Source organism: Durio zibethinus, chromosome 2, assembly GCF_047325235.1.
Source record: "Durio zibethinus cultivar Kanyao isolate XHJ-2024 chromosome 2, ASM4732523v1, whole genome shotgun sequence".
Lineage (NCBI taxonomy): Eukaryota > Viridiplantae > Streptophyta > Magnoliopsida > Malvales > Malvaceae > Durio > Durio zibethinus.
In genome coordinates, this window is record NC_143163.1 from 2,133,245 (window position 1) to 2,158,463 (window position 25,219).

At 33.9% G+C, this 25,219-nt stretch overlaps 4 protein-coding genes and 2 pseudogenes across 4 annotated transcripts; 4 read left to right on the forward strand and 2 right to left on the reverse strand.

Moving 5' to 3' along the window:
* The first annotated feature begins 3,166 nt into the window (after positions 1-3,166).
* LOC111308001 (uncharacterized) lies at positions 3,167-5,972 on the forward strand. The gene is made up of 2 exons (XM_022906371.2): positions 3,167-3,200; positions 3,847-5,972. The coding sequence occupies exons 1-2, from the start codon at positions 3,167-3,169 to the stop codon at positions 5,928-5,930; spliced, it is 2,118 nt and encodes a 705-aa protein (XP_022762106.2). The 3' UTR covers positions 5,931-5,972.
* Positions 5,973-7,074: 1,102 nt separating this feature from the next.
* LOC111308710 (uncharacterized) lies at positions 7,075-10,978 on the forward strand. The gene is made up of 2 exons (XM_022907243.2): positions 7,075-7,475; positions 8,843-10,978. Exons 1-2 carry the CDS (start codon positions 7,463-7,465, stop codon positions 10,924-10,926), a joined length of 2,097 nt encoding a protein of 698 aa, XP_022762978.2. The 5' UTR covers positions 7,075-7,462; the 3' UTR covers positions 10,927-10,978.
* A 150-nt stretch (positions 10,979-11,128) lies between these two features.
* Positions 11,129-12,968, reverse strand: LOC111308711 (expansin-like A1). The gene is made up of 5 exons (XM_022907244.2): positions 12,636-12,968; positions 12,360-12,469; positions 12,077-12,255; positions 11,608-11,740; positions 11,129-11,501 (listed from the first exon to the last, which is right to left on the reverse strand). The coding sequence occupies exons 1-5, from the start codon at positions 12,745-12,747 to the stop codon at positions 11,256-11,258; spliced, it is 780 nt and encodes a 259-aa protein (XP_022762979.2). The 5' UTR covers positions 12,748-12,968; the 3' UTR covers positions 11,129-11,255.
* A 2,255-nt stretch (positions 12,969-15,223) lies between these two features.
* Positions 15,224-22,367, reverse strand: EMB1030 (Alanyl-tRNA synthetase, class IIc). The gene is made up of 13 exons (XM_022907245.2): positions 22,198-22,367; positions 21,286-21,387; positions 20,992-21,200; positions 20,348-20,526; positions 20,131-20,209; positions 19,756-19,890; positions 19,501-19,650; positions 19,251-19,361; positions 18,210-19,127; positions 17,748-18,020; positions 16,835-17,044; positions 16,164-16,321; positions 15,224-15,814 (listed from the first exon to the last, which is right to left on the reverse strand). Exons 1-13 carry the CDS (start codon positions 22,334-22,336, stop codon positions 15,478-15,480), a joined length of 3,000 nt encoding a protein of 999 aa, XP_022762980.2. The 5' UTR covers positions 22,337-22,367; the 3' UTR covers positions 15,224-15,477.
* Positions 22,368-22,774: 407 nt separating this feature from the next.
* On the forward strand, positions 22,775-23,398 carry LOC111308208 (auxin-responsive protein SAUR68 pseudogene; annotated as a pseudogene).
* Positions 23,399-24,135: 737 nt separating this feature from the next.
* On the forward strand, positions 24,136-24,680 carry LOC111308209 (auxin-responsive protein SAUR68 pseudogene; annotated as a pseudogene).
* Positions 24,681-25,219: the final 539 nt, after the last annotated feature.

Genomic DNA, 25,219 nt, shown 5'->3' on the forward strand with positions numbered 1-25,219 from the left:
TATAATTAAATTAAAAATAAGACTAAAATATTTAGCATTTGCTTGAACTAAAATATATTTTAATTAAAATTTAATTTGATAATAATTAATGATAATTTTAAAACTTATTAACTTGTTATTATTTAATAGTTAAAAAAGTTTTGAGTAAAAAAGAATGAAAAAATAAAAATAAATAAATGACTAATATTTAATGAAGGATATATTTATTTTTTTAAAATTAAAAGAAAATAGGTGTATTAATTTTTAATCAAATTTTAAGGAAGTAATGTTATGTATGGTACACAAGATTATAATAAGATGGGATAAGATGATATTATGAATATGATTAGATTAAACAATATCTTCTTATTTTATATTTGATATATGCAAGAATTAGTATAAGATAATTTATTTATTTGTCAAAATTATCTTTTTTCAAAGTTTATACAATTTAAATTATTGATGTAATTTTTAAAAGTATAATTGAATATGTAATTTAATCCATGAGATTAAATTTATATGTTTTATTATACCCTACAATTTAATCTTATGAATTAAATTATATGTTCAATTATACCCTTAAAAATTATATCAATATTTTAATTTGTATAAACTTTGAGTAAAAAAAATTTTGACCAACAAATAAATTATATTATCTTAATCCTCACACATATTAAATATAAGATAAGATTATATTATTTAATTTAATTCTATTCATAATATTATTTTATTATATTCTATAATAATTTTGTGTATCAATCATGACCTAAATATATATATATATATATATATTTCCATGCAAGCGGGGAACTCATTGTTCTGCGCCGTCTCTAGTTTGGATTTATGCTTAGCCTTTGCGGTTTAAAGCATTCTTCATGTCTATTTGTTTCTTAATTTCCGCAGTTTCTTCATTGATTGGTTTCTCAGCATTTGCTGGTTGATGAGACGAAGTTGTATCAAAAATAAAATGTGTGTGTGTGTCTATATATATATATATATATATATATATATATATATATGCATATTTCCAATTGGCAAGCATCAAGAACAAAATATTAACTTGGGAGTTCAGTAAGAATTAAATTTAATCACCAAACCTGCTTCGGTTACCAAAATTTCAAGAAACTTATATAAAATATTCTAATCAGGAGCCGATTTTATACTACCACTCTATATTTGTTTCAATATTACAAAATTGGCTTCATGCTATCGGGATCCAACTTTTTTCCTGGATGGAGGATCCAATTGTTAAGTATCATTATTTTTTTGAAAGGAAAAAATCGAACTAAAAGCTCTTGCCAATGACATCCTCAATAGTTTTCTTTCAAAAAAAAAAATTTTTTTTTAACTTGGGAATGCGGAGATTTTACAAGAAAATATATCCCATTTTTGTAGGCTAAGAAAAAAAAAATTCGCTGTAGCTTTGTGCCATGATCCATTGCTTTACTAATAATTTATGTACTTATTACTCTTCTTGGAACACCAATTCCCTTCTACTTTGCTTGATTCCCCTCTCAATTGGAAGTTCCTTTTGTCCTTTTTCCTTTTTTAACCATTTCACCCCTAATCTCTTTTGTCTTTGGCAAAAATGTTAAGGGCTAATCTAGTCCTAAAAAATGATACTCTATGCTTCGTGTTCCACATGAAATGGAGACAAGTGAAGTCTTGTTACAAAGGTGACTGAAAAGGGTAATGCTATATTCTAAAAGCAAAAAGAATTTCAATTGAAACATCTTTTTCTCTTCTTTCTCCAAGAATATATAACAAAAATGTTCACTGTTAGGGCCAGGAGGTAAGTTCTTTTCTTTGCCTTCAGGACTTTCCTACAATATTCATGTCACGTTTTACACGTTTTCCACCCTATATGGTTGTATGTATCAATGGAACAATGGCTTACTTGATCTTGTGGGTTCCATACATTCCACAACTTCAATTCCATGAAATTTTCCAACAGTTGCTTTTTAAAAAAATATGTTTTGATCGGTCAAATTTTCGCAGGTTCAACACAGAAAGCTTGTCTACTTGCACAGTTCGGAGTTGGGGGCCAGTCGAATTAGACTAGATATTGGTTGATTTTTTTGCAAAGCAGCAGTGATGCTATTTGCAAGTAAGTATTACTATATCATTCTGATTTCTTTGATAATTGATAGTAAAATAGGATGTCGGCTATGAGATGGGCAGAACATTCCCCATTTTTCATTTTTGAAATTTTATATTATATCTATTTTTATATTTATACTTAATAGATATTTTAAATTTATATTCATTTTCATTTGCATGGGTATTTAATGAGTATAAATAATTTCAATATCTATAACTTTTTTAAAAAATAAAAGCAAAATTTTATCTTTAAAGTTTTTTAATTTTTATCTTATCTACGTAACTTTTTAATAAATATATATTAATATATTTTTTAAAATGAAAATATATTAATTTTAATTAATTTAAAATAATAATTTATATTATTTAATAAAAAATTTATTTACTAAATATATACGTAGGGTACGAATACAATATGTATGCTGTGTTACTCATTTTTATCTTTATATTCAATAAAAATTTAAAATTATACTAGTCTTATTTTTGTCCTCATAATATCTTTTTTGTTAAATCAGAATTTATTAATAATTGAAATTAACTTACGAATGCAACCACTCTTACTGATACAAGTCTAAAATTACAGTGCCGGACTAACTCCTAGTTAAAACCAAAATACCTCAGTGCAGCCACCTCAGTCTCACGCATTACAAACATTACAAACCACCTCAGTATAACCTCAATCTCACATATTGCAAAAGCACATTTTCATAATCCTAATATTCGCCCCAGACAACTCCCAGATCCTTCATTTTGCAATGTAGTCAACCGGTCCACCAAGCTACAAAAACACACTTTCATATTCCACTCAGCTTTTCTACCACCAAGCTGCAAACATGTCCGCTCCTACCACCCCTGATTTTTATCCTTGTAATGTAATATCCTTCTTCATCTTATTCGGATAAAAAGTTAAAATTTTCATTGAATATGAGTAAGATTGACATTTTTATACTCAAATTAGTGAAGACAAGGTGATTAGCAAATTGATTTTCCTCTCTCTTTTTGGTTCAATTATCACTTTTTGCATTGATTTATTATTTTCTTTATAAATTTTCTTTGCTCTCTCTCAGGGTGAATAATAAGGATGTAAATGTATGAGGATGAATCTTTGTCATGTCATCGAGGTTTTTTTTTTGCCACTTTTGATAGTGCTTTATATATATATATATATATATATATTTAAAGGAAATAATCACATGATTTTTTTTTTTTGCAAAAGATGTTGTAGCTATCATTAATTAACAGAGTTATATTAATTCAAATATTGATATGAACATTCAATTAGAATTAATAAAAAATATAATAAAGGAACTTAAACGAATTGTCTCTTTTTGTTTTTGCTATCAATTATATAATTTAACATTGCAATAGTTTGAAGATAATTAACAATATTTATACTACTATAAAATTTGACTTAACCAAACATATATATATGTTTTCTTAAATTTAGTTAGTGTACAATGTAAATGCTTGCGCAGTGTCGTTTCTGTTTGACGATTTTAAGAATGCATAGATATATTTGGTCTACAATTATTATTGTTGTACCTTTTAATTAACTAGGTAATGCATAGTCAAGATTTGAGAGCTATCTTGTCAACGATTATCCTTTTTTGATATTTTGAATTTCGATTGAAATTCAACCTCAAAATTTTTAATTCTAGAGCCGATTCCAACATCATTGAATTAAGAGTTTATTGTTGATCCTTATTTATTTATTTTACCTAAATTCTTTGAGTTGAATTATTATTATTATTTTTTGGGAATTTTCAGTTGCTATCTCTCTACTCTGTGTTGAGATCAAGGATTCATTCTTGAAGAGGATATTATCAGAAATTGCTCAAAAATTTTGGAGTGAATGGGAGCTTCGTTTAATGGTTATTGTGAGTCTTATTCTCCAGTTTCTTCTCGTGTATTTCGCGGGGAAACGAAAGAATTACACAGGAAGATGCGTACCAGCCATTGCAATCAGTGCATGGTTAATATATCTCTCAGCGGATTGGATGGCAACCCTTGTGCTGAGTACCCTTCTTAAGGGCAACATGGAATTGAAAAATGAACTCATCGTATTCTGGACGCCCTTTCTTCTATGGCATCTCGGCAGCCCACACAATATTACAGCTTACTCCTTCGAAGACAATGAGCTATGGTTGAGACACTTTCTTGGGATGGTCTTCCTAATTGGAGAGGCAATCTACATCTACGTCAGGTTTCGATCAAACACTATACTGAATGCTATGGCTCTTCCATTATTCATTGCTGGAGTTATCAAGTATGCAGAAAGGATATGGGCTCTCAGATGTGCAAGCCAAAAACAGCTCATAAATTCCTTTTACTCAAGCTCGATTTCTAAAAATCCAAAGGAGGACAATGCTATTGTTGACCAGAAAGAATTGATCCGAACAGGCCTTTTTGATCATTCAAAGAAGAAGGATTTTATAGGAGATCCAAGCATTACAGCGGAGGTTAAATTTCTTCGGGAGGCAGATTCAGCATTTGATATTTTCAAACCTCTCTTTTCAGACCTCCCATTTCAGATTTCGCCAGAGTTCCATGATGAAATGGTCTACCTGAGCAATTATACAACTGCTGATGAGGCCTTCAATTTTGTGGGGATTGAACTTGAATTCCTTTATGATTTGCTCTACACCAAGAACCCCATACAATACGGACAACATCTTGCGAGCCTAATTCTTCGCAGCATCTACTTTTTCTTTGTTATTTCTATACTATTTGCTTTCTCAGCTCTCCTTCATAAAATCAAGCATTCCACAGTTGACACCGCCGTGACCTACTTGCTACTGTCAGGGGCTGTTTTTCTGGAGATCTATTCATTTTTTATGCACCTTCGGTGTAAGTGGACAATGTTGAGGTATGCAGTTCCTCGAGACAAGTTGCAGAAATTGTACCATTGGCTTGTTGATCACAGGTTACGTTCAATTAGGTCAAGGAAGGGGATTCAAAAAATGGCACAACATGATCTGATAGATTATTGTGTCAAAGCCAAGGCAAACCTGTTTACTCCAGTCATAAAGCTTATTGACACTGGCAACCTTTTGCAGAAGTTTGGGCATACCGAATGGAAGCCAGTAGATTCTGACTTGAAGAAATTCATTTATTGTCACCTAAAAGAAAAGCGTTCAAGGTACAACACGGAACATTTTAAACATGAGTATCTGCACAAGTTGTTAGGAGACAAAGGTGATAATGCAATCAAAGAGAAAGGTCTTCCTGTTGAAGACGCTTGGAAAATGGAATCAACAGATTTTACGCGTCGCATCTTTGTTTGGCATGTTGCAACCGCAATTGTTTACTATGATGATATTTACAATCATCGAAGAGGTGCATCCGATTCAATCCTCCAGATTGGCAAGTCTTTGTCTGATTACATGATGTATCTGGTATTGGTACGTCCAACAACGCTGCCTAATGGATTCAGTGAGATGGTAAACAAAAAAACTTACTTGCAAAGCCAGAGGATTTCTCCTCAGAAAAAAACAGCAAAAAGCTTGAAGGTGTCCATGAAGGAATTTGTTGGGGCACTAATATATTTTCCCTTTGATTCTTCCCATGAATCATCTGAATTTGGGGCACTACTGGAAGGGGCCAAGTTTGCCCAGCAGTTACAGAGTTTGGTGAGAGACAGTAGGTGGGATGATGAGGAGAAGTGGAAAATGATCAGTGAGGTGTGGATGGAAATGATGGTTTATGCTGCTAGTCGTTGCACATGGGAAGAGCATGCGCAGCAATTGAGGCATGGTGGAGAGCTGCTCACTCACGTTTCTCTTCTTATGGCACATCTTGGTTTAAGTACTCAAGTCCACAGACTAGAAAAATCTGCGGATGATATTTTCTAATTTACCTTTTTTTTTTTTTCCTTTTCAAATCATCAGTGTAATTCAAGGCAGGAACTCAAAAGTTTGTTCAATCGTATTCGAATTTCAGCATGTAATTCAAAATAAAAGGTTGTAATTAAACTTAAATAACTGTTAAAAAAGGAGCATTTTATTATGGTAGAGTAGAAAAAATTATGTTAGACATATTCAATAAAAATCTGACAAAAAACAATGAAAAGGAAAAACAAACTATATATTCATTTTTTTCAATCTTCTAAATTATTCAAATTCACTTTATGTTGAACAAACCAAATCAAACTTTGTGTAATAACAGAAGATCAACTGGCAATTAAGACCCTGTCATCTCCAATTCCCATCATCACAAGGAGAGCAACCTTCTTTAGCAATGCCAGTGATTTGAGCTCCAGAATCATAAACAACTCCAGTTTTCCAGTCAGCTGGAAGCACACTTTTAGCCCAAATCCACTTGCCATCAAACCCAGATGTTAACACAAATCTAAATTGCAGGGCACCATTTGGAAGTCTGCTCATGTCCCATATTGCCGCATGGTTCCAGCTCTTGAAATTCCAGTTTGAAGAGCCAACCTGGATTCATATATTTGCAATAAACAGAAATAACATCAGTGAATGATTACAAAGCTTAACATATTTAACATTTAGTGTTTCAATTAATAAATAATTTAATTAAAATTAATATTTCAATCAATATATAATTAAATTAAAAATAACTTTAAAATATTTAACATTTACTTGAACTAAAATATATTTTAATCAAAATTTAATTTGATAATAATTAAAAATAATTTTAAAAGAAAATATATCCCATTTGGCTAAGAAAATATATATGCTGTAGTTCTGTTCCATGATCCATTGCTTTACTAATAATTTATGTACTTATTACTCTTCTTGGAACACCAATTCACTTGTACTTCGCTTGATTCCCCTCTCAATTGGAAGTTCCTTTTGTCCTTTTTCCATTGTTTTAAGCATTTTACCCTTATTCTCTTTTGTCTTTGGCAAAAATGTTAAGGGGTAATCTAGTCCTAAAACATGATACTGTATACTTCGTGTTCCACATGAAATGGGAAGAAGTGAAGTACTGTTGCAAAAGTGACTAATGAGTGTACTGCTATATTCTAAAAGCAGAAAGAATTCAATTGGAAACATCTTTTTCTCTTCTTCCTCCAAGAATATATAACAAAAATGCTCACGGTTAGGGCCTGAAGGGAAGTTATTTTCTTTGTCTCTGGAACTTTCCTACAGTATTCATGTCTCGTTTAATCCGTTCTCCACCCTATATAGTTACATGCATCGATGGAGCAATGGCTTACTTGATCTTGCAGGGGTTTTTCATACATTCTACAACTTCAATTCCATGAAATTTTCCTCCACTTGCTTTTCCAAAATATATGTTTTGATCAGTCAAATTTTCCCAAGCTCAGCACAGAAAGCTTGTCTACTTGTACTGTTCGGAGTTGGGGGCCAATCGAATTAGACCTGATATTAGTTGATTTTGTTGCAAAGCAAGAGTGATGCTATTTGCAAGTAAGTATTATTATATATCATTCTGATTTCTCTGATAATTGATAGTTAAATAGGATATCAACGGTTAGAGTATGAGTCGATATAGTATTCTCTAATTTTATTTTTGAATTTTTGTATTATATTTATCTCTATATTTATGTTAAACAAATATTTCAAATCTATTTTTATTTTTTTCTTCGAAAATATTTAATAGATATGAATAATCTTTGTATCCATTGTGTTTTAAAAAAAATAAAATCAAAATTTATAGTTTTAGCTTTTTTTATCTTGTATATTTATATAATGTTTTTTATAAATATATATATTAATATATATTTTTAAATATAAATATATTTTATTTTAATTAATCTAAAATAATAATTTATGTTATTTAACAAAAAAAATTTATTTACTAAATATAAATAAAGATATATTAAGATACGAGTACAATGTAGATGTTATATTATCTATGCTTATTTTTATATCTAATAAAAATTTAAAATCATATTTATCTTCATTTTTATTCTCATAATATAATATTTATCTTATTTTTATTTTGATAAAAAAGTTAATTTTTAATTAAATATGAGTAAATTTCACATCGCAATACTAAAATTAGTGGAGAGAAGGTGATCAGCTAATTGGTTTTCCTCTCTCTCTCACTCTCTTTGGTTGAATTTTCACTTTTGCATTGATTCATTATTTCCTTTATAAATTTTCTTTGCTCTCCCTCAGGGCGAGCAATAAGGATGTGAATGTAGGAGGATGAATCTGTCATTTCATGGAATATTCTTTTTCCACTTTTGATGGTGCTTTATATATATTTTTGAAGGAAATAATCCAATGAGTTTCTTTTACAAAAGATGTTGTAGCTATGATTAATTCAAATAATGATATGAACATTCAATTAGAATTAATAAAAAAAAATAAATAAAGGAACTTAAATGAATTGTCTCTTTTAGTGCTATCAATTACCTAATTTACAATTGCAACAGTTTGGAGATAATTAACAATATTTAAACTATTATAAAATTTGAGTTAACAAAACATATATATATTTTCTTAAATTTGGTTTGTATATAATGTAGATGTTTGCATAATGTGTTTCTACTAGACGATTTTTAAGAATGCACAGATATATTTGATTTAGAGTTATTATATTTGATTTTTAAGAATGCATAGATATATTTGATTTAAAGTTATTATTGTTATACCTTTAATTAATTAGGAAATATATCTTGTCAATGATTATATATATATTTTTTTAATTTCGATTGAGATTTGAATTGAAAACTTTAATTTTGGAATTGACCCTGTTTAATTAAGTTTTTATTTTACCTAAATGCTTTGAGTTGAATTATTATTATTATTATTTTGGGAATTTTCAGTTCCTATCTCTCTACTCTATGTTGAGATCAAGGATTCAGTCTTGAAGAGGATATTATCAGAAATTGCTCAAAATTTTTGGAGTGAATGGGAGCTTCGTTTAATGGTTATTGTGAGCCTTATTCTCCAGTTTCTTCTCGTGTTTTTCGGGAAGAAACGAAAGGAATACACAGGAAGTTGGGTACCATTTTTTGCAATCAGTGCATGGTTAATATATCTTTCAGCAGATTGGATGGCAACCCTAGTGCTGAGTACCCTTCTTAGGGGCAGCATGGAATTGAACAATGAACTCATTGTATTCTGGACGCCCTTTCTTCTATGGCATCTCGGTAACCCATACAATATTACAGCTTACTCCTTCGAAGACAATGAGCTATGGTTGAGACACTTTCTTGGGATGGTCATCCAAATTGCAGAGGCAATATACATCTACGTCAGGTTTCGATCAAACACTATACTGAATGCTATGGCTCTTCCATTATTCATTGCTGGAGTTATCAAGTGTGCAGAAAGGATATGGGCTCTCAGATGTGCAAGCCAAAAACAGCTCATAAAATCCTTTTACTCAAGCCCGATTTCTAAAAATCCAAACGAGAATAATGTTATTGGTAACCTGAAAGAAATGATCCGAACAGGCCTTTTTGATCTTTCAAAGAAGAAGGATTTTATAGGAGATCCAAGCATTCCATCGGAGGTTAAATATCTTCGGGAGGCAGATTTATCATTTCATATTTTCAAACCTCTCTTTTCAGACCTCCCATTTCAGATTTCGCAAGAGTTCCATGATAAAATGGTCTATCTGAGCAATTATACAATTGCTGATGAGGCCTTCAATTTTGTGGGGATTGAACTTGAATTCCTTTATGATTTGCTCTACACCAAGAACCCCATACAATACGGACAACATCTTGCGAGCCTAATTCTTCGCAGCATCTACTTTTTCTTTGTTATTTCTGTACTATTTGCTTTCTCAGCTCTCCTTCATAAAATCAAGCATTCCACAGTTGACACCACCGTGACCTACTTGCTACTGTCAGGGGCTGTTTTACTGGAGATCTATTCATTTTTTATGCACCTTCGGTGTAAGTGGACAATGTTGAGGTATGCAGTTCCTCGAGACAAGTTGCAGAAATTGTACCATCGGCTTGTTGATCACAGGTTACGTTCAATTAGGTCAAGGAAGGGGATTCAAAAAATGGCACAACATGATCTGATAGATTATTGTGTCAAATTCAAGGCAAACCGGTTTAGTCAAGCCTTAAAGTTTATAGACACTGGCAACCTTTTGCAAAAGTTTGGGCATACCGAGTGGAAGCCAGTAGATACTAACTTGAAGGAATTCATTTATTGTCAACTGAAAGAAAAGCGTTTAAGGTACCAGAAGGAGGGTTTTAAACACGAGTATCTGCACAAGTTGTTAGGGGAGAAAGGTGATACTGCAATCAAGGAGAAAGATCTTCCTCTTGAAAATGGGTCTTGGAATATGGAATCAACAGATTTTACCCGTCGCATCTTTGTTTGGCATATTGCAACCGCACTTGTTTACTACGATGATATTGACAGGCATCGAAGAGGTACATCCGATTCATTCCTCCAGATTGGCAAGTCTTTGTCTGATTACATGATGTATCTGGTATTGGTACGTCCAGCAATGCTGCCCAATGGATTCAGTGACATGGTAAACAAAGAAACTTACTCTCAAAGCCAGAGGATTTCTCCTCAGACGAAAACGGAAAAAAACTTGAAGGTGTCGGTGAAGAAATTTGTTGCGGCATTAATACATTTGCCCTCTGCGCCTACTGAATCATCTGAAATTGGGGCACTACTGGAAGGGGCCAAGTTTGCCCAGCAATTACAAAGTTTGGTAACAGAACATAGGTGGGATGAGGGGGAGAAGTGGAAATTGATCAGTGAGGTATGGCTGGAAATGATGATTTATGCTGCTAGTCGTTGCACATGGGAAGAGCATGCGCAGCAATTGAGGCATGGTGGAGAGCTGCTCACTCACGTTTCTCTTCTTATGGCACATCTTGGTTTAAGTACCAACGTCCACAGACTAGAAATATCTCCTGATGATATTTTCTAATTTACTTTTTTTTTTTTTTAATTTTGAGCATTTGACCTCCATTATATCCTTCTTTGTTCAATCTTATTCGAATTTCAGCGTGTAATTCAAAATAAAAGGTTGTGATTAAACCTAAATAACTGTTAAAAAAAAGGAATATTTATTATGGTGGAGTAGAAAAAATTATGTTAGACATCTTCAATAACAATCTGAGAAATAACAATGAAAAAGAAAAACAAGCTATATATTCAATTTTTTAATCTTCTAAATTATTCAAATTCACTATATGTTGAACAAACCAAATCAAATTTTGTGTAATAACAAAAGATCAACTGGTAATTAAGATCCTGTCATCTCCAATTCCCATCATCACAAGGAGAGCAACCTTCTTTTGCAATGTCAGTTATTTGAACTCCAGAATCATAAACAACTCCAGTTTTCCAGTCAGCTGGAAGCACACTTTTAGCCCAAATCCACTTGCCATCAAACCCAGATGTTACCACAAATCTAAATTGCAGGGCACCATTTGGAACTCTGCTCGTGTCCCATATTGCCCCATGGTTCCTGCTCATGAAATTCCAGTTTGAAGAGCCAACCTGGAATCATATATTTGCAATAAATAGAAATATCATCAGTGTAATGATTACAAAGCAAATAGTTTTATTCTACACTGAGTTTGAACACTCCTTGAGTTGGACTAACCTGAGCTACATCCATGGCTACTACTTCTGTCTGACCACCCTGGTACAGCAATTTAATTGCCAAGTAATTTGGTTTCTGGCTTGATTCTTCAACTCTAACAGCTAAGTTCTGGTTTTTATATTCGCAAGGTACCCTGTTTCACATAACCAAGAACAATAAGAAATCATCACTATTATAGTAATCAAAATATAATTTAAAGAGAACATTTGGACTTATTTAAAGAAAATAGAAAAAAAAATTGCATAGTAAAATGGAATATAATGAAGATATTGGACCGTTATAGTCATTAATGTGCCTGCCGGTTGCCCCATAACATATTAAGTTGGTCCAAGCAGGGCCTGACCTTTTTGTGTGGTGGTTGTAACAAAAACATCAGATGAGGAAACTTTTAAAAATATCATCATCATTGTTTTTCAATTATTTAATTTGGCAGTATAATAATATGAGTAAATATTTAATTCAGCCCAACCTTTTGTATTCCACGTCGACAATCCCAAGTTTCAAAATGTCTTGGCCCTTGCCCTGGTTAGCCATGGCCACGAAAGCTCTGCTGCTAAGAACAAAATCCGTTTGATTATTTTGATTTAGATCAGTTAGTGTCACCCTAGTCCCTTTACTGCTGCAGAGTTTTGAATTCTTGCACCTTATCTGCCAAAATATGTTGAAAATCAAAACTCAAATTTCCAGTATGAGAAACAATAAAAATGTTACAAAAATAACAAAACTAATTGTTGTGGGACAATTATACAAACCTGAAAGCAGGCACCACAACCAGCTGCATCTTTGTAAAGAGAAGAAACACCAGCTGCTAGGTGTCCACCGCTTAAGCCTAATGCCAAGGAGCCATATCCACAAGCTCCGGCTGCAATATCATTCAAAGCCAAAAAACAAATGTTACCCACCAAATTTCTCACAAAAATATGATCGGGGTCTTTGCCAATTTCCTTTATCAAGTAAGAAAACTGCTCTGGGTATTAATAAAATTGAATTAAGAAACAAAAATGAGATGGAACTTGGCAGCTAATTACATGAAAGTGCAGAGGCTTTGGAGAAATAAGCAGCCTTGGACTGGTGCAGGCAGCGATCACAAGCAGTAGCGGAAGAAACGAGAAGGAATAACAAGCAAACAAAGAGAGCCATTTGTGTTGAGTTGAGAAATGCAAGTGACAAGTAAAGAAAGACAGTGTTGAGTTTATTTATAGTGTGGCACACAGGAAAACTAGTGTGGACTACAGGTCAGCATTTCCGGAAACCATGGATTGGTTTTTATACTTTAAACCAACCTCTTCGGATTTGAATACTGGTTGCTATGTATTGGAGAAGACTTCATGGTAAGGAAAGAGAGGCATTTGCTCAAACGCGGAGAGACAAAAACAAAAAGTGCAAAAAAAAAAAGGATTTTTTTTTGTCACCGACTCTTTCCAGACAGCTGTGCCAGTAAGAAATGAGAACATCGAGACTTAATGTAATGTAGTTTTAAATTGGAGTAGCTTTTTTGGGTTTTCTGACAGTGGAATTGATGGACATTGTAAGTGAAAGTTGGGGTGCAAAGTTTTGGCGCTTTTAGGAGAAGCTTCATGTCAATTTCCATTTCCATGTTTTCGCATTTTTGTCTAATAAATTATTAAGAACAACTAATTAAATTACTGTAAAATACCACACATTGGGTTTTTTTTAATATTCTGTACAGGTGGCTTAAACTTGCATAAAATGGGCAATTAAAAAGGGGAACTCTGTGTAGGTAGATTATACAACCCTTGAGTCCTTTTGACATTAGTGAATCAAAAAAAAAAAAAAAAAAAGAGAGAAGAGAAGAATTTTTTTTTTGGTTAAATTTCTCAACAAGTCCTTTGATGCAATCTGCATTTTCCATTGTTAAATTTCTCAACCATTTTGACACTAAATTAATCACACAAGTCCTAAACTATTGTAACATTTGACCTCCAACAGCTTCTCTTATTTTTTCTTGCAAATAAAACCCAAGATCCAATGGCTATAAATGAAAAGGAGTAGTACAATATTTTTGCACTTTAGTTTTCACCCTCCTCTTCCCTGTTTTCAAAGCTATAAATCCAAGAACCATTCATCCTCCACTCTAGAAATAATGAGTTGGATCCACTGCCTGCCTGTACGTATGCCTTTGGCATCATGGCTTGTGTCAATGGACTCGCAAGTGGACAGTGGACACCACTTACATAGCACACAACATCAATTTAAAGCGCTATCGGATCCAGCTGCCTTAAACTTGATGCTCCATTCGTGTACCTTTTGGCTCAAAGTCAAGCAAAACTGATTCATCTGACAATAATAGCCAGTAGTGCCATAGCCGAAAGTTGTTCTTGTTCCTCCCAAAATCTATTTGGATTTTTGCTTAATATCTCAGCAATCCAACGGGAGAAGGCCTAAGTGACGGTTCTGACGGAAATAGAAATAAAGGGGAAAGCTCAACTCATGAACATGAGATCTGCACCCTATGTTTATAGGGTGAATTCCATTAATTCCTTTTCTAAACGTGAACATTTAGAATTCATTTAGATAGATGTTAAGATTGAAAAAACGATCAAAATAAAATTAATTATTGAAATAATAAAATTAAAATCATTTATAGATATATGTGTTTGGATATAAATATAATTATAATTAAAAGAGAAATAATCGTTAAACATATACAATTAGAGTTTATATAAAATAAAAAATTTTAATTATTTAATATTTATAAAATTAATAAATTATTAATAAATTATTTTTATGACAAATAAAAATTTTATTAATAAATAACTAAAAATTAATAAAATAATAATTTATTATATAATAAAATTTATTATTATTATATAATAAATAAGTGGGTGCTTTTAAATTACAGGGAAATTTGTATTTTTTAAGTGTTTAGATAGAGGGGATTTTTTGAATTGACCCATGTTTATACCATTATTATAATCTGATTGATTGACTAATTATAGTGGCGTTTTTCAGTTCACTTCTGGAAAAAGGGAAATAAAAAACAAAGAATACATGAAAAGTCTTAGAACAGCCAACAGACAGTTCATGAGTACATATGCTTAATAAAATAAAAAATCCGTGTTGTAGGAAAATCAAGCTAGGTTGCTGGCATCTTGGGGTCCCATGTGGTGGAAATCGCTGACCAAACAAAATCGGATAGTTGCCTGATCGCAAGATCATTGAAAACCATGAATGGCTATTGCATTATTATCATTACGTTGGTGATGACGTAAAAAAATCGATTTGCAAAAGATGTCAATACCAATATCATCAACGCATCTTCAATACTAAAAATACATACCACCAGACAGAACATAATGCTTGCTGATGGTGCAACGACAACTACAAGTCAAAAAACTAGTATATGATAAATGATTGTAGCCTTGATATATATAAATATATGTTCAATTTGTAACTTCGCTTGAAATTTTTGTTTAAGTAGAGCATATTAGTTCACCAGAACAAATTGCAGATTTACAACATGACACTAAAAAATGAAAAGAACGCAAAAAAAGGGGGGGGGGGGGGGTGACTGCCTATGAATGTCAACGATAATGCAGCTATCACTTACCCTAGCATTAACTAAACTATCTTTAATTTAGTTGAAGGAACCCTATTCTTCTATGAAATACTTAGAATTTTGATTATGACATTCATCATTAAAAATAATGTAAGATGACTGTACACTTTTCCTTCCTGCTCACATCATATATAAGGGCATTCATTCTCATCGGCCCCTGCAATATTCACTGTATATATATTTGAAAAAAATGGATTATATATGTTATCCCTAGGCACTTATTCACACAGAATCCTAGCATTGGAGCCTTCAGAATGTACGTTGACAAGGTACAAAAGTTTTTAAGTGTTTCATCTTGCTTTTTCAGATAGAATTGAGACAATATCTTGCCGAGCCTTTTCAAGGGCGCTTGGCAGATTCTCAGGCATCCTCCCACCTGCTTGAGCAAAATTTGGTCTGCCACCACCTCCTCCACCACACAGCTTAGCTATGGGCCCTATAAACTTCCCCGCCTGTATTCCCATATTAACCACTGCTGGACTGAAAGCAGCAACTAAACTAACCTTCCCTTCATCCGGACAGGAGCCCAAGATTACAGCTGCGGGATCTTGCAGTGTATCAATTAAATGCTCAGCGGCAGCTTTTAGTGAATCAGCATCCGCATCATCCACAGACTCAACTAGTACCCTGGAGTGGAATGTTCAAAAGCAAGAACAAAAATCATAATGAGTTCCATTGAATAGAAAAAACTATTTGATATCTTTGAAATGATATTTTTATCATCAATTTTTATCATCAATCTTGAGACGACTTATGAAATATTTTCAGAAGAACAGATACAGTCATAACCAGTAGTAATGACATGTAACTCTCAGGATTTTAAAAAATCATGAACTAATAAAGAGAATAGTTCTTCTGACATTGATTACCAGTATTGCACATTTTCTACTTTCGATCTCCTTGGACTTGAAATAGGAAATATATAAAACTGAATTAGCGAAAAAAAAAATTAAAGAAGAAAGAGAATGCAAATTACCTTATCTTTTGTGAAGTTCCTACTTCAAATGCCTTGTTTGCAATCATTAATGCTTTATATACCGCTGCTTTTGTACGCAAATTAGCAATTTCATTTCTTGACATTCGTAACTCCTCTAAGAGTTTTTCTACCCTGGTCGCCACTTCTTCAGCTTTCACCTACAAAAATGATGCTAAATAACATTAAAATATCTGATAGTGATTAAAGGAAAATGTTTTAAGTACTGGAGAGAAACAAAACAGAAGAATTAACTGCAGCAAAAGCCATAATATCACAGAAGCAGAAATTAATAGAAGATAACATCATTTTGGAGTTCAGGCTGACTCAGGCATTTTCTAATACAATGAAGCTCATGTGATAAGAGGGGAGACAGGAATAGCCGATCCATACCCAAAAGAAAGAGAATTTTTGGGGAGTGGGGCGAGGGGCCTTGCATTTAGATGGGGTTCTGATACTGACAGACTTCACTAAAAATGGGAACGCTAGAACCATCTGAAAAATATGCCTGTTTATAGCGAGAGAGAATGAAATAGTTATAGTACTTGCAGATAAATATAAATCACATTGGGAAGAGTCTTTTTTGGATGGGCTTTAATTTTTCACAATGAAGCAAGTTGGGAAAAAGGTTTTAGTTATAAGTTATAACAACAAGGGTGGAAAACAGAACTCACCTTGAGCATGCAGCATAGATTCTTCATTTGTGATTCTCTGCCATTGATATATTCGATAAACGCTTCACCAGCAACAGCTTCTATACGCCTGACTCCTGATGCAATCCCTTGCTCAGAGATTATTTTGAAGACACGAATTTCAGAAGTATTGCTGACATGGGTCCCACCACAAAGTTCCATGGATACACCAGGAACTTCCACGACTCTTACCTGCAATGCATTAACAAATTAGGAAGAGCTAATTCTTTTAGCAAGTGTAAAGCCTGATTTGAGTTCCAGTTGGGACATTCATAGTGCCAAAGAGATCGCTAGGATATAGTGGCATGAAATCTTGTCAAAGGATGAAAAGAATATGATTCAAAGTTTAATTTGTTTTCCTAGTTTGTCATTAAATGCTTATTCTTCCTTGACAGAGTCAATTCCAATGCTTACAGAACTGGGAAGACAATTTTCTTATGCTTTTCTCCACAGTATCTTCTACTTGGGAGAAAACTGATCCATGACACGTTCTAGAAATTGCCAGAGCATTGAAGACCACATGCCTGTTTTCATTGAATTAATCGTAAATCATGATCTTTCCATCAGTGATTACAATTCTAAGTTCCAAATAGGATGCATGGAGGCATGATGACCTGACACCCACACTGGAAAATTCGTGTTCATGATCCAATTATAGAGGTTGTCAGATTTGTGGGGTCAGAATGTTCTGATTATTGAAGAAAAAGTGTTAAGGGAAAAGAAAAAAAAAGCCATGCTAGAATCACTTAAAAGTCCAACTGAATAAGTTATGACTGTCAGAATGTGATGTATGTTCACAGGTTATTTAACAAAAAAGTACAAATAACCCAAACGCAAAGATAAGCTAAAAATGCTTGCATAAAGTTCATTGGTATAATGAAGAATGAATACAGACCTGCTCGCCATATTTTTCCCCAAACATTGCAATGGCACCAGCTTCTTTAGCATCCTTAAGAGGCATCACTTTTGTTTCAAGAAATGTTGCAGCCTCAATCCATCCATTGATCAGTTGCTCAATCTCTTCAAGCTGACTATCAGTAAGGGCATAGCCATAATTGAAATCAAACCTGAGACGATCAAAAGCCACTAAGGAACCAGATTGTGATATTTCCTGGCTAATTAATTTCTTAAGTGCCGCTTGTAACAAATGAGTGGCCGTATGATGAACCTGAAAGAAGAAAAATGCAAAAAAGTTAAGATAGTTTAAATAACGAGGTAGAAGAAATCCAAGGGATACAAAATATGCTTTTCACCTGAATGGGTTGCATCAATAAAAGGAACTTCTGGTTTTAACATGTCAATTAACTTACTGACTGGACATAAAAAATAGAGACAAAATTAAGCATTAAGCTGGTACCTTTGCCCGCTGCCTGAGTTTTACATCCACAGCTGCTTCCACCTCTCTGCCAACTTCCAGAACCCCCTCTCTGATAGTTCCCTTATGAACAAATATGTCACCTAGGGATTTTTGGACATCCTTGATTTCCACAACAGCTGTCTGTTTGTTTTCACCTCTGGTAACATATAGAAAACCATGATCTCCAATTTGACCACCTGATTCAGCATAAAATGGTGTTCTATTCAGCAAAACCTCTACATCATTTCCTTCAGAAACCTGTGTCACTGGACTTCCATTCACCATGACGCTTTCCACTACTGCTTGAGCAGAAAGGGTGTCATATCCTACAAATTCAGTTTCATTTATATTTTCTGTCAGATTAGCACCATCTTCAACAGCAAGTTTAACAACATTATGTGCAGCTCGAGATAGACGCCTTTGGTTTTCCATCTCAAAGTCAAAACCATTCATATCTACAGTAACGCCATGTTCTTCAGCAATTTCTGTAGTTAAATCCACTGGAAATCCAAAAGTGTCGTACAGAAGAAATGCTTCTTTTCCAGATAAGCAGGGCACAGTCCCACTTTTCTGAGCATTTGATAATGCATTTGCTAACATCTTTTCAAGTAACGTTTCTCCTCTCTCTAGAGTTTGCACAAAATGAAGCTCTTCCTTCTTCAGCTCCTCAAGAATACGGGGTGCCTTAATCTTGACATCTGAATCAATATGGGTGCTTAATTCTATTACTTTTTCTGCAATTATTGGTAAAAATGCTTCTTCAAGATTATTTCTTACTTCCCCCTTTATACCGAGGGACCGGCCAGCACGAACGACCCTTCTGATAAGCCGTCGAACCACATAACCTCTACCAATATTTGATGGCAAAACACCATCGGAAATGAGATATGCTATAGCACGCAGATGATCTCCTACAACCTGAAAGAAATAGAAAACTTTAAATAGCGAGCCATATTTATTAAACAAATTAAGAAACATTATTTTCCAAAACAAGTATCTTAAATGTAATACAGGTTGTTACATCCAAATTAAAAACTGAACCTTTAATTTCAATTTTGTTTGCTCATCTGCCAAGGCATACGAGATATTAGCCAGTTCTGATGCCTTTTCTATGATTGGATAAATCAAGTCAGTCTCATAGTTGTTTGGAACCTGCAAAAAATGGACAACACATGAATACATGATTTTTAATGTTTCAAAAAGAATATGACCTCGCAAACAATGCTGATAAGGTATAGCTATTGTGAAATATTAGTTTTACTTTGACATGAAAAACAAAGATCATAAATACCTTCTGAAGGATGCGAGCCATACGCTCCAAGCCTAGGCCAGTATCTATGTTCTTTTGCTTTAAGGGCTCGAGTGTTCCATCATCCTTTTTATTGTATTGCATGAAAACCAGATTGTAGAACTCTATAAATCTTGTATCATCCCCAAGATCCTGCATATCACTCATCCAGGATAACGGAAAAAAAAAAAAAAAAAAAAAGAACTGGAATGTAGAACCTATGAAATAAATGAAAAAATGTCTTAAGTGAGTAAGTACCACATCTGCATGTCCCCTCTCAGGATGGAAATCATAATAAATCTCTGAGCATGGGCCACAGGGACCAGTAGCGCCACTCATCCAAAAGTTATCATCTTCACCCATTCTTTTTATACGTTCAACAGGAACACCCACCTGATGCAAAATTGTTTTGTCAAAATCATTTAAAATAACCATGAAGTAGATAAAAGGAAAACAATCATGAAAAAATTGTTGTCTAAATGTATCCAAAAGAAATGCAGCGTCTAGAAGATCAGACACTATGTAAGAGTCACAATGACCAAACAAAGGAGCTTATTAACATAGAGCACATCTACAAAGAGAACATTGATGAAACCAAAAATCTAACAAGTGCTAAAGCGAAGCCCGGATTACCTCATTGTGCCATATTTCAAAAGCTTCATCATCATCCTCATACACACTTATCCATAATCTCTCAGGTGGCAACCCAAATCTGTAAGCAGAAACAACTTTCATTTTTCCATGGAAGAAAATGATGTGTAACAAGGAATCACCATGCTTGAGAAAAATAATGAATGAATCAATCAATCTTAAATTGGCATCCCAAAAGCAATGCTAAATTCATGCTTACTCAATGGTGGAAAGCTCCCAAGACCATCGGATTGCTTCCTTCTTAAAGTAATCTCCAAAGGAGAAATTTCCTAGCATTTCAAAAAATGTATGATGCCTTGCTGTTCTGCCAACATTCTCCACATCATTTGTGCGTATACACCTTTGTGCAGTAGTAGCACGAGGTACTTGTCTGGGAATCTAAACATAAAGAGCTAGTTTCATCACATCAAGGACTAATAATCAAAATAAACAAGAATAATGTCAATTTACTTTTAACGCATTAATTTAACAACCATCTTTAGCATTTAGCTGGTGTTATTTATTGATGATGATGCCTTTTTAAACACAATCAATGATTATGCTTCAAGCTACAAAAAAATAATTATAAATTGCACATAGAAATTCGAGCTCTTTACAATATTTGAAGCACTGTTTAAAAAATTTTGGGATATTACAAAATAGTGCAATATATACATATAACTGACAATGCTACATAAAAGCAGTGTAATTTAACAAGTATCAGGAATAAGTGAAGACAATTGTCATACTTTTCAATGCTTGAGTAACAGTGCAGTCAATGGATATGCTTTTGAAGTTTATTCCTGTTTGACTAGAAATATTAGCAAATCTCACATTAGATTCATTAAGAGTCTTAGCCATTACCTTCCCAAGGAATATAGGCTTGAAGGGAAGCATTCCTGCAATTGTCAGTAGCACTGTTGGATCATCTGGCACAAGAGAAGCACTAGGAAGAATCTTGTGACCACGGGAAGCATAAAAATCAAGAAACCGCTGGCGAATAGAATCCCCACTGACAAGGGAATCCTTTGACTGATCCTCCTTCAATTCCTCTGTTACAGGCTGTATCGATGCTGAAAATTCACATGATAAGTACTATATCGACTGATAAAGAAAGCTAAAGCATGACTATAACAGTACATAATTAACTAAAGCAACCTGATTTACTTCTTGACTGATTTCCCCTTGCTCCTCTCAAAGAACTATTGCTACACACCAAGATGCCAGAAGAGAAAAGGGCCAAGGATCTTGAAAGAAAGGCTGCATTTACATTAACAAAGATATTTAGGAATTAATGCATAACCCTAAAACATAGCACAATCTCCATGTAATCAATAATGCCTTACTTAGGAAAAAGAAAATCAAGGGAAGATTAAAATTACATATGCAAAAGTAGATTTCAAGAGACCAAGCAAATAAAGTCTCAAAGATTATGTAAATACTTTAAAAATGATTAAAAAATGAGGAAGAAGAGACAATGAGGACCCAATATCAACAGCCACATGATAATACAGAATATAGAGGATTCAAACCGAAAATTTGTGCAATCAAAAAGCCCAAAATACAAAAAGTACAAAAGAAAAAAGAGAAAAATCTCGGTAATGCATCCAATGAACCAATCATTTTCAGAAGTTGAAGGCTATTTTATGGACCAAACCAACCAAAGAAGGAAAACAAGAGGGTTCGAAAGAGTTATCTCTCTCCTGAAACTGAAACCCTTTCCAAAACGAAATCAAGGACCCAGAAACAAACACCTTATGAGCTAGAAAACGTAAAGCTAAGTTGAATTAAATAGCAAGCAATTTCACCATTCAACTAACATTGGTTAGCTTCCAATAAGTAAAACTACAACTTAAAGCTTCATAATTTCCATTAAAAGAAACTAAACTTGGTAATTTGCAAAATTGAAGTAAAGGAGAGAACGCAAGAATTAACTATTTTAACAACTTGGGTCATGGCTAATAAAGTAAAATATAGTTCAAAGCAATGTACTTTCTCAAAAAATTTGTTTGTAGAATTGGAAACTCTAAAAAGAAACAGAATCAAGAAGAAAAGAAAGGAGCTTCTTACCAGGTAAAACAGCAAAACTGTAATTAGAAAGGGGTAGGGAAGGTGGTTTTGGGAATAACATGGTGGAGGCAGTAAAAGGGACGAGACGTTGGCGTATATGAATGAGGCGTGGAGAGTTAGGCAGTTTCAGGGCTGCCATGGCTCTGTTTTTGCGTTAACTCAACATCCTCTGTTTTTCCGTTTAGCACTGGGCGTTTTAAAACGTTGCTCTAAGCATCGCCGCGTAAAAAAAAAAAAAAAAAGGGGTAGATAAGCCTTTTGTAGACGGCCACATATTTTTGTGGTTTAAATAATAAGAAGAAGCTGCCTCTTAGTTCATAGCCTAAAAATAACTAATTTATGAATTTGGTAACCATGACGTGGGTGTTTTTGAGAAAAGGAAAATCAAGATCAACCTGATTCATCGAAATGTTTTAAAAAATATATTAAAATATTTTTAAATATATTTTGCAATTAAAAATAAATAAAAATCAATTTTCATTTCAATGGAAGTAATCACATGCTGTGGCACAGAGATTTACGACACAAGGTAGAGCTACAAGTTATGGAGTTCTTTATATAAATACCCCCAGCAATTCCTTCCCTTAAGCACAAAAAGAAATATTACATGTTCTCTCTTCTATTTCCATTCCATCCATTAGCAACTAAGCAAACAAGCATGGTTAGCACAAAGATTCTGATGGTTAGAAAGTGGCAGAAAATGGCTGCCATTGGGAGGAAGAGAATTACTTCATCGAAGAGGACCGATCATAAGATGGCTGGTGCAAACCGTTCAAGCAAAAGCAGCAGTGGTTGATAAAGGGCATTTTGTTATCTACACAACTGCTCAGAAGCGTTTTGTGGTTCCCTTGGCATATCTCAGAAACAGCATTTTTGTCGAGCTCTTGAACATGTCCGAAGAGGAGTTTGGACTGCCAAGTGATGGGCCGATAACATTGCCATGTGATTCAGTTGTCATGAATTACATTGTCTCGCTGCTGCAAAGGGGTTTAGGTACGGATTTGGAGAAAGCTGTAGTCAACTCTGTTGCGAGCTATCGCTGCTCATCAAATACTTCTTTGCATCAAGCACATGCAGACCAACAGTCGCTTGATTGTGGATTCTGAGGAAATCATAGTCTTCGATATTGTAAATGGTTATGTTCAAGAAACAAAAAAGAAGTTGTAAATGTTGAAAACTGTGATGTATGTGTACCATAATCTTTAGGGTGTGAAATAGTTTGTTTAAGAAATGCAATAGCAAATTTGATGACTAAAAATGATTTGATGCCTGTCCCTTTGCTGCTGTAATACTGGATATCTCTTCACAGATTCAAGCATCAGTGTCTAAAATCTTCATTTTCTTTTACAGATTTCAAACATTCAATTTGGAATTATAACCTCATTTTGCATAGAAAAGCAGGGGAAGTCCAATATTTTGCATGTTGTAGTTCATAGTCCTTGCCCTTGGAATTGAAAAGCATGGCCATTTCTTTTGACCGTTTAACCCTGCAACTGCAATTAAGTGGACTTTCTTCTACTGAGAACGTTTCATTAACCTAACCCCTGGCAGGCCTACCACGACTATTGTCATGAAGAGGTAATCATGTCGCTTGAAATCTAAGGGTTTGGTTCCATCAAATTTTGTGATAGTCTATCGTAATTGTTTAGAGAACTCAAATATTTTACTTTTTCATTTTGTAAATTTGCCGTGCCCTTAAGCCACATGACAGAAAAGGGGGATCCACCAAGGCACTAGTTGTACTTGCCTTGGCAGCCAAAATATAAAACTATGTTGATGCAAACATCTATACCAATGGAAGTAATCTCATGCTTTTGCTTAGACATTCACTACAGAAAGATAGCTACAAATTAAGTTGTTTTAGCTCTTTGTCTATAAATATCACTCCTTTTGCTTACTGATCTCAGCACAAAATTACCGTTTCTCACTTCTTGCTCCAAATAATAAATTTACTAGTCTTAAAGCAAGCAACATGATTAGCACAAAGAAGATTATCAGAATGGCAAGAAAGTGGCAGAAGAATGCTGCCATTGGGAGGAAGAGAATTACTTCATCAAGAGCCAGTAACATGATGGTCACCAAGAAACCATCAGGGGTTGATAAAGGCCTTTTTGTTACCTACACAATGGATAAGAGGCGATTTGTAATCCCCTGACGTATCTCAGCAACAGCATCTTCCTTGAACTCTTGAAGATGTCTGAAGAGGAGTTTGGACTGTCAAGCGATGGACCTATATTGTTGCCATGTGATTCAGTGTTCATGAATCACATAGTCTTGCTCATCCAACGAGGTTTAGCTAAGGATTTAGAGAAAGCTGTGCTGAATTCCCTTAATACCTACCGTTGTTCATCATATGGTACTACGTTTTTCCACGAAGAACATGCAGATCAACGGTCACTTGTATGTGGATTCTCAGTAACCTATGTAGTCTTGAATCTTGTAAATGATTCTTGGAAAAGGAGAAAAAGTATCCTGTAAATGCTTGACACAACTGTAGTGGTTATTAAAGATGTTTCTGTGAAGCAACTATTTATGTGAAATGTAAAATTATCACTTTTGATAAGTAAAGTTGATGGCTCTTCCTTTGCTCCACGGTTTCATCAACTGTGCTACAGAATAATGACAAATGCAGCTTGTAGAAATATCAGATATCTATATATATTAATGTTATGGATGTCTCCTGATATGCCAGTTATAACGTTCAACATTTTGTATGATTAAAATTTTTGCGGATTCGCAACTGAAATTGGTAACAATAAAAGTATACTTGCTGCTTAAGTCATGCCAAGAGAAACCTGTTCGGTGCCTCTGGGACAGTTCATCGTTGCACCACAGGGGTACTAATTAATTGACTCTGTACTTCAGTTGAGCTAATGCATCAATGGAGAATATGTGATTTAGTCACATGAAGAGGGAGAAAACGTAACTGACTCTAAAACAGAAGTAGAATCATCTTCTGTTCTTCAATATCAGAGCAAAAGTTCTAACTTTACAGTTTTGTTTACCTTTTTTTTTTTGGTGA